Source organism: Cicer arietinum, chromosome 3 (assembly GCF_000331145.2).
Source record: "Cicer arietinum cultivar CDC Frontier isolate Library 1 chromosome 3, Cicar.CDCFrontier_v2.0, whole genome shotgun sequence".
In the NCBI taxonomy this organism is placed as follows: domain Eukaryota; kingdom Viridiplantae; phylum Streptophyta; class Magnoliopsida; order Fabales; family Fabaceae; genus Cicer; species Cicer arietinum.
Genome location: NC_021162.2, coordinates 61,021,775 through 61,035,802, shown reverse-complemented (window position 1 = coordinate 61,035,802; position 14,028 = coordinate 61,021,775). Strand labels below are relative to the sequence as shown.

Below are 14,028 nucleotides of genomic sequence, written 5' to 3'. Positions count from 1 at the left end.
ATATAATTTAGAAACAATAAAAAAAAAGTCACAATTCACATATTTAATACATTTTAAAGATTATTATATTTTTAAAAAATGATTTTTATTTTGTTTTAACCGTTTGATTTTTAGAATAATAAATCATAATAATTTAAAATTCGATTGAGAGATAAATAAAATTTGTTTCGAACATAATCAAATTCTGCCACTTCCTTTTTTATTCCTATAGTTTTGAAGATATGAATATAATAATGTGATGTTTTTTAGTGGATCAAAATATTTTTTGTACACTTCAAAACCATAAAAATGAAAAAGAAAAGTGGAGAAAGAGACATAAAGAGGATACCAACTCAAAGATTAGGATAGTTAATAATTATTTTTATTGAACTATGCAAGTGGGAGTTTTTAGATTGATTTCCAAAGTTATATTTATTCTTAACACAATTCACATACTTAAATGTTAGAATAAAACAACAACTACAAAATTTAAGCAAAGTCTATCTTCTAAAAACTATTTCTTTACAAGAAAATATTTTATCATTTTGCTTCTCTTCTTTGGATAGAAATATCATATACTTGTTACAAGAATCCAAATATTCTCGTGCCCCTACAAGTATAGTATATGCATGTGAGACATGTTTTTTTTCTTCTCTTCAAAGTATATGTATTTATTTTCGCATGAAGTTCTTCTCTAAAAACACCTAACTGTTAGATTTTAGTTGTCGTACGATTCTTCTGATGTCTTATATTTAATATATCTTTTATGTCATAATTTTATTTTTGCTTATTTTCTATTATTACTACTAATGTACTTTTTTTTACTATTATTATTTTTTTTTAAATTCAACAAAACCTTGTTCAATTTTCAACTCCACAAACTCTACTTATTTATTAATTTTGTTCAACACCTTCTTAAATATAATAAGATAATTCGTAATTCTCTTAAAATGAATATATTTTTATACGAGACTTAAAAATCTCCATAACAAGTATTCTTAGTTTCAATAAGAGGTTTAAAACTCTCTCATAGAATACACTTTAAATATTATTATAATCGATATGAACAAACATTAATAAATATTTTTATTTATATGAAAGGATTGAATTAAAAGATTGAATAATTGTATTATTCTTAACCATTTCCTATATGTAAAAGAATTTAAATCAAAGTTTTTGTTTGATTAACTGACTTTTAAAATATTTAATTACATTATTCATTGAACAATTTCAACAAGACTTATCTTTCAGTAAAAAAAAAAAAAAAAACTCAGAATTTTTTTTTATTTGCACGTGTATGCGAGCTCCATGTAGGCTAGCACGCACGCCTCGTTCGTGCCAAATTCGCAAACACGCTCGTCTTCGCACACCCGACACGAGCGAGAACCCTACCTCGTGAGACGCATCTCGCACGCTCGCTCGTACACCTCGCCGGCCGGATTTCACCCCTTTCTCGCCGCCGGGATCTATCCGGTACCGCCGTCGACCTCTCCGGATCTCAGTCCTCCTGGTTCTTCTCCTTCTCCGTTCATCCGTGCCGGAACTCCGCGTCGGTTACCGATAATTTCGGTACCCGACGGAGTTCTCAACGACCTAGCTTGGACAAGACCGATCTGCGGATTTTTTATTTATTTAACAATTATTTCGATCTCAAAGGTAACCTCGTGCTGATTTTTTTGTATTTTTTTTTTGCTGTAGTTTTGAACGAGAAAAATACGTACTGTTAAGATACATTGAGTCTAGATATGTGCTTTTGATCCCAAAATGGTTCAGCATTTTATCACCCTTTTTTTATCCATTTATCAATGGTAAGGGTTTAAATTATTGTGTTGAATTGGTGTAGTGATTTGAATTACAAATGTGTTCTATTTTGGTATTTTCCTTTTTTGTAAATTACCTATGAAGGCTTAATTTGATGTAAGGAAAGAGTACATTATCACCTGGTGTTGTTGTGTAAACAGTTGTTTTGTTTTAATTTGATTTAGGTTTGCAATAGAGGTCATTCAAAATTTTGATGGGTTTTGCAAACAGCAGAGTCTAGGATATTTAGGCTTTAAATTAAATTGTTGAGGGTTCAGACTTTGGATTATGGCAACTGATATGCAAAGGCTGGTTGGAATGAGTGAGGATGATGAAGAAGAAATGGGAATGGGTGTGAAAGACGAGGATGATGAGGATGACGATTACGAGGAAAATGGAGGTGAGCATGGAAATGTTTCAGGGATGGTAGAGATTGATGGTGGGAGTGGGATAGGAACTGCTGCTGGTGACAACAGTTTTCAGCAGCACCACCAGTTTCAAGAGCAAGTAGGCACTCCGGGTGGAGGTACTCGAAGATCTAGACCGGTAGAAGAGAAAGAGAGAACAAAGCTAAGAGAGAGGCGTCGGCGGGCTATAACTGCAAGGATCTTGGCAGGGCTTCGCAGGCATGGAAACTATAATCTTAGAGTTAGGGCTGACATAAATGATGTTATTGCTGCTCTAGCAAGGGAAGCTGGATGGGTGGTTCTTCCGGATGGTACTACTTTTCCCTCAAGATCTCAGGTAAATATCTGTCAATTTTATAGCTACATTTTTATGATTCTAATGTTATTTGGATTTTGTGACTTTCCTTTTGCATCTGGCATCATGTTCAGTTTCTCCTAGAAAGCAAAGATTATGGCCTGCTCAATTTTTATCATCCTGTTGTTTACTCATCAAAAAGCCCTTACCTTATCAACATTTGTTTTGTTTTGGAGAGTTCTATTTTGAGAAAATATTTAATTTTCTCTGTAGTGTTGACATTAACTATTGGCACTGGTTATATAATTGAGTTCTTGGCTTAGTCAAGTCAAAAACATATTTGATATTTTCGATGTCTTATTACGCTTGTGTATCTGCAAATCTTATTACAGCTGTTTATCTGCGAATTTCAGTTCTGATAAATCTCAGAAAAACTCCCACGTTGGAACCTTTTCTTCTCAACCTTACAGGGTCAGATGCCAGCTGGTGGCAATTCTACAGTTGTTACATCATCGTCTTCCCACGTGCCTTCCCAACAGCCTCCATCTGTTTCCCTCAAGGGAGTTGCTTCTGGCTATAGGAGCCCTTTAGAGTACAGTGCATGTCCAAGTAAAGGTGTTTTCATACCATCTCCATCTCCTTATGATCTATCCTCAAGTTCCCGGTCTCAAACATCTATGTTGGGGGATGGAGAAGTACAAAGAGACAATCCTCCTGTGATTGGCGGTTCAATAGACACCATCAATGAGACACAGGTATTTATTGAAGCCTCTTGGCCTCTTATTGATTTGCTTTAGAATGATCTAATGGCTACACTATTATTTTTTTCCATATAAATATCAAAATTTCACCCATGCATTTTACAAACAGAACATGTTAAATTGGCCTTTAATGAATAAATTATGTATTGAAAATATAATATCTTACTTGCTTTGTGAATTCTATCTAGGCTTTCATTTTGACCCTCTTGACTTCTTTCATATTTTTGTCGCATTGATCCATTAGATGTGATAGACACCTATTACTATGCTATGTGCTGCAAGGAAAGGGTTGGGAAGTAGAAGCATAAAACGTGAGTGAGGTCCGTGAAGGGTAGAAAATAGAAATTGAAAGGAATGTTTATGTTGTTTAAGCATAGCTGAATCCTGAGCTGGTGAAGATTAATGGGAGGTGAACAACAAACACATTTGTGGAGGAGGAGAATTTAGGAGGGAAGGATAGATAATGCATGGCAGGCAGGCAGGCTTTTAGATTTTAGAGGAATAAGTTGAATGGGTTTAGGCTAGAGGCTCTGTGCTTTTGCAGAATTTTAGATTTATATTTTATTTTTTCTATTTATTTTCTTTTCTTGTAAGGGCTGCTCTCATTTTTTATCAGTGAAAATCAGTCCCTATAGTTAAGAAATTTTGAAATGATTTCCCAAGATGAATTATTATCAAAAAGGCATATTAATCATTTTTATTTTGCATATAATTTCAATAAGGGTATCGTTGGTAAGTACGTCTCATGGCATTGTTTTACATCTTTTATCCTTTGCAGATTGGTGATATTCCCCCCAGATTACCAGAGCGCAATTTTGCTGGGACTCCATATGTTCCTGTTTATGTGATGCTACCGGTCAGCCATGATTTTACTCTTATTTTTCATTTTTGTCCAAGTTCTGTTTCTTGTTTTCTTAACATGCTTGTAGGAAGTAGCTATGCTTAATACGTTGGTGCACTCAATATTTTTTTGGAAATTTTTTATATGGTTGTCAAGTGAAATAAATAAATTATCTTATTGGAAATTATCTGTACATTAACACTATATACCATATCCTGTCTCTATTATCGACAGTTGGGGGTGATCAATATTAAATGTGAGCTTGTTGATCCGGATGCTCTACTAAAGCAGCTGAGGGTGTTGAAATCAGCAAATGTTGATGGTGTTATGGTAGACTGCTGGTGGGGAATAGTGGAGGCACATGCTCCTCAAGAGTATAATTGGAATGGTTACAAGAGACTCTTCCAAATGCTGCGTGAGCTTAAGCTTAAGCTGCAGGTGAGTTTTGTAAGCTATTTTCTCATTGTGAGTCACTCTTTTGCTGATTCAATCCAGTGAGTTGTCTCATTTACATTTGGTCAGGTAGTAATGTCTTTTCATGAATGTGGAGGCAATTTTGGTGATGATGTTTGTATTCCATTACCCCATTGGGTTGCTGAAATTGGTAGGAGTAATCCTGATATTTTTTTCACTGATAGAGAGGGAAGACACAACCCTGAATGTCTTTCTTGGGGAATAGATAAGGAACGTGTTTTGAGAGGTCGGACTGCTGTGGAGGTAATAACGATGTTATAATATGACTACAACGACTATTGTTGTTGTTGCTGCTGTAGTTATTAACAACTTTTGTTATTATTACTGAATGCAATAGTAAGAAATGGATTTTGGCTTATGCTTGATAAAAAGCTATCAGTGTAGTCTGTAAACCGAACTTGAAGTAATCATTAAATCGTGATTAAGAAGGCTTTAATCCATCCTATATATGCATATTATGGTGATTTTCCTCTGAATCGATCCGTTTGAATTATTTATCAGATGCTTTCAATGATGTGAGAGGAGACATGGTTTCTATTTTATGTTATACCAATAAATACCAATAAAATTAAGACATGCAATTTGTGTGTTGTACTCCTTTCTAGGTTTATTTTGATTTCATGAGAAGTTTCCGGGTAGAGTTTGATCAGTTTTTTGAGGATGGCTTCATCTCCATGATTGAAGTTGGATTAGGTCCATGTGGAGAGCTAAGATATCCATCTTGTACTGTAAAGCATGGTTGGAGATATCCTGGTATTGGTGAATTCCAGGTAATTATTTTCTTAAGGCTTAAATATGTTTTTGGTCCCTCCAAATATGAGCCACTTTGATTTTAGTCATTGTAAAAATACTTTTATTTAATTATTTATACCCTTGCAATTTCAAATAAGTGTTAAAAAAGTCCTTATTAATTGTTTTTAATAAAAAATGATGAAGTGGCAAATTTTTGCTGATATGACATGTGCTGACTGTATCAATGATGCTGACTGTGCATTTTTTATTATTAAAAATTAAATAACAATCCATTTAATCATTTAATGAAAAAACTACCAAAAACATTTTTAAGCTTTCATTTATAAATAAAAACAAAATACATAAATTCAACCCAAAACCCAGAAATTTCAATCCCAACCCCAGAAATGGATCATCTTCTGCAATCCAAAAATCTAAAAAACAAACAAATACTAGGTTCATTTCCTCAAAGAACAATCTCCATCTTTCTACAAATGCTTTATTAAAATAATAAATAAAACAAATATTTCCTTATAAAATAAATAAACCCACATATTCATCTTCAAGAAATTGGGTTTATTACTGTAACAAATGTACACGAATGTTTACTATAACAACAATAGTTTAAGCCTTCAAAACCTATTGATTAATTGGACTGATTTCTTGCCAAACGGTGTATATTGTTTTGACTAAAACTAAACCCCAAACAATTGGGTTTTAAACAAACTCTTTCTGTTAGTTTTATTCAAGCTCCCACCGCTATCAGAGTCGATGACAAGTTCTATTCGAATCCAGATCCAAGCCGAACACAGCCGCCTACGCGAAGATGAATTTAGAAACAACCAAGCCTCATACCTTGCTGCCATCACTGACGCTGAAGATGGGTTAAGATGGAATAGTTGAATCTAAGTTTAAGATGGGTTTGGATGAGAGCGGAGTGGTTCTTATTTCCAATTTAGAAGTTAAAATCAATGGAATTCATGTTTCTGAGTGAGGCTTAAACCTAAATCCCCAATATAGAGCAACTAATTGAGCAACAAATAACATAGAGAAGAAGAAAATGGTAAAAGTAGGTGGTCTGAGCCTTTCAAACTAATCAAGATGATAATTGTTCGACTGCGTTAGATTAAATATCAGAAGGTTGAAGAAAGCAATGCCCAAGAGAAAGCGTATCTGTTTTTTTTTTTTTTCTTCAATGGGAATTTATTGATTTAAAAATTAATTAATGAATTGTTATTTAATTTTTAATAATAACAAAGCACAATCAGCATAATCATACAGTCAACGTGTGCTAAATTAGCAAAAAATTGCTGACTCAGCATTTTTTATTATAAATAAATAAATAAGTATTTTTTAAAACTTATTTAAAATTGCAGGGGTATAAATCAAAAAAATATTTTTACAGGGACTACAATCAAAATGACTCATATTTGCTAGGACCAAAAACATATTTAAGCCTTTTCTTAAATATATTTTTTTATAAAAAATTCAAGGTTATTTTTTTTTCTTTTGCAAGTATTTTATATTATAGCTTTAGCCCATGCATACACATCAGATACCTTTTTAACCAATTTGCTCATTATCTTTCTCACTACTGTGCAGTGCTATGATCAGTATATGTTGAAAAGTCTTAGGAAAGCAGCAGAAGCAAGAGGGCACACTATTTGGGCTAGAGGGCCAGATAATGTGGGTACCTATAATTCTCAGCCACACGAAACAGGTTTCTTCTGCGACGGGGGTGATTATGATGGCTTCTATGGCAGGTTTTTTCTCAACTGGTATTCTCAAGTTTTAGTTGATCATGGAAACCGGGTACTTTCTTTGGCAAAATTAGCTTTTGAGGGATCCTGCATTGCTGCAAAGGTAAGATAAAAAAAGATTGTAATTTGAAGGTTGTTTTGTGATCTGTTAGAAAAAAGCTTCTTGGGTTATTTTCTGCATCATAACCTTAATGAGTTTTTGCTGATTCCACCTATTTGAAGAGGGCTTTAGACGTTGTTGTCATTTGTTTAAGAATGATAGCGTTAGAAAGAGAGTTGTGATAACACTTATTGTAAAAAAGATAGTTGAGTCTCAACTTAGGTGGTTTGAGCATGTATGGAGGAAACCTTGTAGATTCCATAGTAATAAGAGTAGACCTGATGAAGGATAGTCCAATTGCTAGACGAAGAGAAAGACTAAGAAAAATTATAGGAGAAAACTATCAAGAAAGACCTAAAAGTGAATGGTTTGGATAACAATATAATATATGATAGAGCATTGTGGCGTCGTTTGATCCATATAGCCTACCCCACTTAGTGGGATAATAAGACTTGGTTGTTATCGTTGTTGCTTGTTCTTGTAACCTTAATGATTTATCTTATGATAAGGAGTTTTTAATTGACGCGGTCCTCCACGTATACGAGTGCAATTTATTTCATTGCTTTTAAGCATCCTTTGTTGCACAAAACTAGCTAGGTGTTGGAAAATAATTTCTAAGTACACATTTTTAGGTCAAAAATTCTCTACAGAATATTACTTTTTCGATAATCTTCATAAAAATATTACTTATGCATGATTTCTTATTGAACATTACTTTCCCTCGATTTAAAAGACTTGAATTGAGTTATTCAAAATGATTTGTTCAGCATGACCAGTGAAGTATCTTTCATAGACTGGTATATCAAAGGAATACTTTTCATCCACAACGACCAACAAAGAATAGTATTTTCTGCTCAAAAGTCAAAACTGAAAAAATCAGTAAAATGTAAAATTATTGCTACAATAATGCCTGTCCTATTTGACTATGAGTTATCCATTTGCACGTACATCTTTTTTAGTTTTTACGGATCTGTTGTGGCGTGCAGTCTATTTGATATATTTAATTTCTAAATTTCTGTACAGCTATCAGGTATTTATTGGTGGTACAAGACTGCTAGTCATGCTGCTGAATTAACTGCTGGGTATTATAATCCATGCAATCGTGATGGCTATGCTGCAATTATGGAAATGTTAAAGAGAAATGGAGTTAGCTTAAACATTGCTTGTGTTGACCCGCACTCATTGAATCAACACGAGGGCTTTTCTGAGCCATTTGCAGATCCTGAGAGATTAGTTTGGCAAGTTAGTATCTAATCCTTGATAAAATTTATCTTTTATCTAATTGTTTTTTTTTATAAAGCAATGGCATTAGGAAGAACTGGTTAGAATAATTGGTCGTTGTTGTTCTATTGTAAACAAATTTGGGATGTGCTGAATACAGTTTTAGAATAAAAGTTATATGATTATGATCTAAAATACACATTGTGAATATGTATCACAGGTGCTGAATGCTGGGTGGGATGTTGGACTACCTGTCATCAGTGAGAATGCACTTCCTTGCCTAAACAGAGTTAGCTATAACAAGATTTTGGATAATACCAAGCCCGTGAGTGATCCAGATGGAAGGCACTTTTCATCCTTTACTTACCTGAGGCTCAGTTCACTTCTTATGGAACGACAAAACTTCACAGAGTTTGAACGATTTGTCAAGAGAATGCATGGTAAGTTGATGCAACACAAGAAAGCTACGTAGTAAATATTACCTTTATCTGAAATTAATTGAATGAATGATCACGTGTCCCTATCTTGTAAAACATTGATAGTAGCAAGGTTTTAGGGTTGATGATTGTCTTTTCTCACTGCAGGAGAAGCTGTTCTTGATCTTCAGTTATAACAGGCAGAAAATAGAATCTTGTGGAGTTTGTATTTATAGTTCCCCCAACAAAATGGTTGGGGTATCCTGTTACAGATTAGGAGAATAGAATGTCACTTGCTACAGCACATACTAGTTGTTAGTCAATTAGTTGATTAGGATAAGCTTTTTCTATTTTTGGTGGGATCAAACTATTCAGATCAGAATCTGGATGTAAAATTTGTCCATACATTGTATCTAATTACGACATTTATTAGCCACCACACATTGATCTGTACAATTTTTGCACTTTGCATCATTATAGTAGTAGAGGGAGTATGATGTGCTAGTTTCTCACTGATATATTTGATTGGATGGAGCAGATGGCATATAGTTTTGCATTATGCATCTAATAGAAAACATGGCTAACATGGAAACTTAATGAAAGTTATAAAGCAAGCTTCTATGGTACAATAAGCAATGCCGCCACAAGCTTGGAATAGTTCACATCACGGTAGTTTAAATCTTATGTTAATTATAAAATATTCATTACCGTCTTCAATCCATAGTCAAATAAAAATAATGAAAGAAAAGTAAATTTAAATGAGTACGACAAAACGAAAAATCCGACATTTGTGGCCTTATTTAGTCCTTATATAATTTTAACTTTTTATTTTTAATAAAATAAAAATATATTTTGTAGTCTTATATAAAATTATCATATATGCAGTTTTAATCTCTATAATTAAGGTAGCATATTTTTTTATATATGTTTATGACATTATAAAAAGTTCATTTACTGAAAATAAGTTTAAAAGTTGATTATAAAACACACTTTTTAATTTTTTTTTATTTTGATATTTGAATAATTAAAAAATTCATATTTAATTTATCTGAAGTAAAATGTTCTAAATTTTTATAGATCTTTTTATAATATTTTAATACGAGTATAAAAAAATTATTTAAACAATTCAAAGTTAAATAACAATTAAACATATTTTGTTTTAGCAATGACTAAAAGTATTATCTGGATAATTTTGTAATGACTAAAAAATGAATTTTTATTATATAAGAACCAATATTAAAAAGTTAAAAGTTTATAAGAACTAAAAATATATTTAACCATATTATCAATATGTGTTGCTAAGATTTAATTTCTCCTTTCTCAAATATGAGCAAAATAATTACCTCAAACCGGTAAGAAAAATAAATAAATTCAATCAAAATCTCTAAACTATTTGTCAGAAAAATATATTGGTCTCTAACATGTGTCTTCAGAACATCTATTAAAAAAATTAAGAGTATAAATTTTGATATTGAAAAAATAATTTTTAAATTTTTTGAGAGTTAAATATACAATTTCTAACCGTCATAAAAAAAACTTCAAATCTTTATGACCCTTTCTTGATAGAGTTGATTTTGGACCCCAACCCTAATTATGTTTTTTTCTTGTGAATCTAAATTAGGTGATTTTTTCTCGCTTCTAAATATTCTCAAAAGTTCTTAAATTATTCAAATTGATTAATCTAAATGTGTAAAATACAAGTCTTAAATGTTCAATCAAGATATATTTTTATGAGCTTTTAAAAACATTAGAAGAACAGAAGAAACTAACTTAAATTAAAATACTTTGTTGCCTCATTTTTGTCTTCCAGTAATATTTTTAGTTCCTTTTGTGTACAAAATACAATTTAAGTACATATTTTATTTATTTATTAAAAATAATTGATTTTAAAAAACAATTAAATTTATTTAGGAAAAAATTCCCAGATTTTGTTATTTCTGAAAAAATTTCCCTAAAAAACTAAAAATTGGTTAAAAAAAATTAACAAAAAGTTGTGAGCCTATTTTAGATTTTAGGTCTACCACCGAGGTCAAAAGTTCTACTTTTTACTCTAAATTTATGTCACTATGTCACATTTTAATAAAAATAACTCATTTTACTTTTTTTTTTTATAAAAAAAAACACACACAAAGTTAAAGTGAAGATAAACAATCGGGAAAACTTACACTTAAGAAGATTTCTAGAAGCAAAATGAATTTTTATTTTAGTATGGATAAACTTAATTTAAGTTTATTGGAAAAAAATGTGTTACAAAAAATTCAAAATTATATATTTTGAAAAATTAAAAGTTTAAATTACTTGAAAATTAAATTTGATTTTTTTGATAAAATTTAGTTTGAGGCAGAATAAAAATTACTGTTCCAAATAACTTAAGCTTTAGTTTTTCGTTTGTTTTTTATTTGTTGGCTTTATTTTTTTAAAGTGTTTTTTTAATGAAAGGTTAAACAAGTGTTTTGAGTAGAAAGTGAAATTTTTGTTTTTAAATATAAATATCTATTTTATTTTGTATAGAAATATAATTCAATTGACGTTTGTTATAAGAGCTTAATACATCGAGCAAAAGGATTTGTTCATGACATGAGTCTTTCGTGTGGTCAACCTTTTCTTTGTAACCTTTTTCTAAGAGTGGCTTTGTTTTGATTGGTGCATGCGTTGTGTTGTTATAGGGGTCACTCTCTTTTGTTTTTAGCTGCCCTTTTTGTTTATGTTAACTCATTGTATTTCAACTAGGTACATCTTGTGCTTAGTCATTTTTTAATATATTATATTGGTTTTCTTTAAAATTCAATTTAATAATTTGAATAAATACTTGTAATTAGAGATGAAAGGGACATGACATATGATATAACTTTCCTTAGAGGCTTAGAGCATCTACAGCGGTGAACTCAATATGGGTTTTTTAGATGGGGTCCACTGTGCCACATCATCTTGAAGCAATTCACTCATTTTCTACTTCAACGGTGAACTCAACATGATTCAAGTTCTACTATGCCACATCACCCTAAATCAACTCATTCATTTTTTACGGTTTAATAAAAAATCATATTATATTCCACTACTTTAATTTATACATTAATATTTAATTTTATTATAACTTAAAATATTAATTTAAATGGAAAAATAAATAAAAAAAGTACGTTAATAAAAACTTTAATAAACTTCTGTAACAAAAATTGTGAAGAAAAAGTATGAATAACAAATTGTTTCTATTAATGAGCTAACAATAGTAATTAAAGGAGAAAAAAAAGGCTAACGGTGGTATATTAACTAAAAAAAAGCTAATGGTTACAAAATTATTATTATTTAATAAATTAAAAAGAAATAAAAAAAAAGTAACTGCTATGAAGCACCGTTCCTTCCTGACAGTACCGTGATGACACCTTGACACAACTCCAACAGTGAACCCACAAAAAACTGGAAGTTAAGTAATTACACGCTGACGGACGAACTCATTTTCACTCCCATTGTAGATGCTCTTATGTGAATGAGAGTATCTTTAATTTTAGCGTTTTTTTAGGCCTCAGACGCCAAGATTTGATTACATCAACAAATTGATAGTTACTTGTTAATATTTGTCAAATTTGTTTTATGAAAATAAAAAAGTTATTAGAATTTGAAACCTTAAATTTTAAATTAATTGAGGAGATTGTATGAATGTCATCAAATTATAAGTGTGTATAAATGACATGTTAGGTTGGGTTTGACATGTCTTTTTATCAAATCTCAATATTTAATCGGATCAAATTTTAGACCTTAACTCGTCCTTTAACTCGATCAAATCCGGTGAGTTACATGTTCATTAAAGACAAGATAAAATAAAGACAACACCGGATTGATGCTAAGAGAAGACATCAAACACTAATATTTAAACTTTCGTTTAAAAAACAATTAAACATAAAGAAACTCATGATAAGTCATATATGGTTACCATTTGTCACTTCATTGATACATTTTTTGAGAAAATGAATCAATAATAATAAAAATAATTATTTGTTGTTGGAATATAGAGTAGATTATTGTGTGAATTTAAAAATTTGTTGAATTCTCACATTGGAAATAAATATTTTTTTTAAATTCAAGTGGAAATAAATACTTTTTTTAAATTAACGCCCCACATTGAAAAATTATCGTATTTTGAGTAGTTTTCAACTTTATAAATACTAAAGTTCCACATTAGTTAGAAAATATGTGAGTTTGCTTGCATCACTATATAATGAGTTTCAAACTATTGTGAAAAGTACACTAAAGTTGGATGCATTTCCCAATTTTCTCTTTTCTCTCTTTTCTATTATGCTCGCTTAATTTCCGAGTCACTTCTCCCCTTTTTGTCCATTCGATATTTTAGAGTGGTTTTATATTGTTGTCCATTCGATTTTTTGAGTGGTTGTTATGTTGTAGTCCCTTCCATTTATAGAGCGATTGTTATGTCGTAGTTCATTTGATTTTAGAACGGTTGTTATGTCGTAGTTTCGTCTATTTTTGAGTGGTTCTAATACCAGCGGTTTGTGTGTCGTAGCCTTTTAGAGCGGTTTTTTGTACCGTAATCATTTTGAGTTATGAGTGATCATAGTACCATATTGCAAGTGACTTTAATCGTCATATTGATAGTGACTTTAACCGCCATATTGATGGTGTAATTCTAGAACGGTTTTCTACGGTGTTATGCTGTTTTATTTTGTGGACTTCGTGGTTGATAGTCTGTTTTGTATAATTTGAACAATGTCGCGAAACATCTTAAAGAGAGACTCAACTCAGTAATATCTTTGGTGGCAGAAATTGTGATTTTTAAACAGTTTTCTAAATTCAAAACTAACAATTTATTCTTAAAGTAATTGCGGACACATGAACCTAATCATTTTTCTACCTTGTCCCTTGTCTTGTCCTTATTTTTTTTTGGACCGGGTCAGACTCATCCCATTATTTATGGGACAAGATACGTATGCGGGACGGATCGAATCTTATACATTCCTCTTAAATAATATAACTTTTTTGTTTATACTAAAAATAAGATAAAATTATTTATGAATTATTTATACACATTGAATTAGCAGAGATAAAAAATGAAGTTTGTTATATCATATTTCAATTAGATGCATGTAGTTTTAAATATACCATATTTCTAAATTTTTCTTAATAAGACTTTCGATATTTTTTGTGTGGGCTGATAATAAGACTTTTATTGTTATTTAGGTTTAAGTGCAGTATTAGTTATTTTATTTTCATTAATTTTATAAAATTGATT

At 31.0% G+C, this 14,028-nt stretch overlaps 1 protein-coding gene across 2 annotated transcripts; it reads left to right on the top strand.

Annotated features, from left to right (window-relative positions):
* Positions 1 to 1,305: 1,305 nt before the first annotated feature.
* LOC101503037 (beta-amylase 7) lies at positions 1,306 to 9,302 on the top strand. 2 transcript variants are annotated; one of them, XM_004492670.4, is made up of 11 exons: positions 1,306 to 1,635; positions 1,965 to 2,523; positions 2,952 to 3,236; positions 4,021 to 4,098; positions 4,318 to 4,521; positions 4,606 to 4,800; positions 5,163 to 5,327; positions 6,892 to 7,152; positions 8,173 to 8,391; positions 8,591 to 8,810; positions 8,955 to 9,302. In XM_004492670.4, the coding sequence occupies exons 2-11, from the start codon at positions 2,068 to 2,070 to the stop codon at positions 8,981 to 8,983; spliced, it is 2,112 nt and encodes a 703-aa protein (XP_004492727.1). In that variant the 5' UTR covers positions 1,306 to 1,635; positions 1,965 to 2,067; the 3' UTR covers positions 8,984 to 9,302. The 2 variants fall into 2 exon arrangements, with proteins under 2 accessions (XP_004492727.1, XP_027188450.1); XM_027332649.2 differs by lacking the exon at positions 1,306 to 1,635 and having other exon boundaries at positions 2,331 to 2,523; positions 2,911 to 3,236.
* Positions 9,303 to 14,028: the final 4,726 nt, after the last annotated feature.

Bases quoted from the DNA above. Each gene is read 5' to 3' on its own strand.
- LOC101503037 (XM_004492670.4), top strand. From the start codon at position 2,068: ATGGCAACTGATATGCAAAGGCTGGTTGGAATGAGTGAGGATGATGAA. The intron at 3,237-4,020 runs GTATTTATTGAA...TATCCTTTGCAG, and splicing joins ACACCATCAATGAGACACAG to ATTGGTGATATTCCCCCCAG. The intron at 4,099-4,317 runs GTCAGCCATGAT...TATTATCGACAG, and splicing joins CTGTTTATGTGATGCTACCG to TTGGGGGTGATCAATATTAA.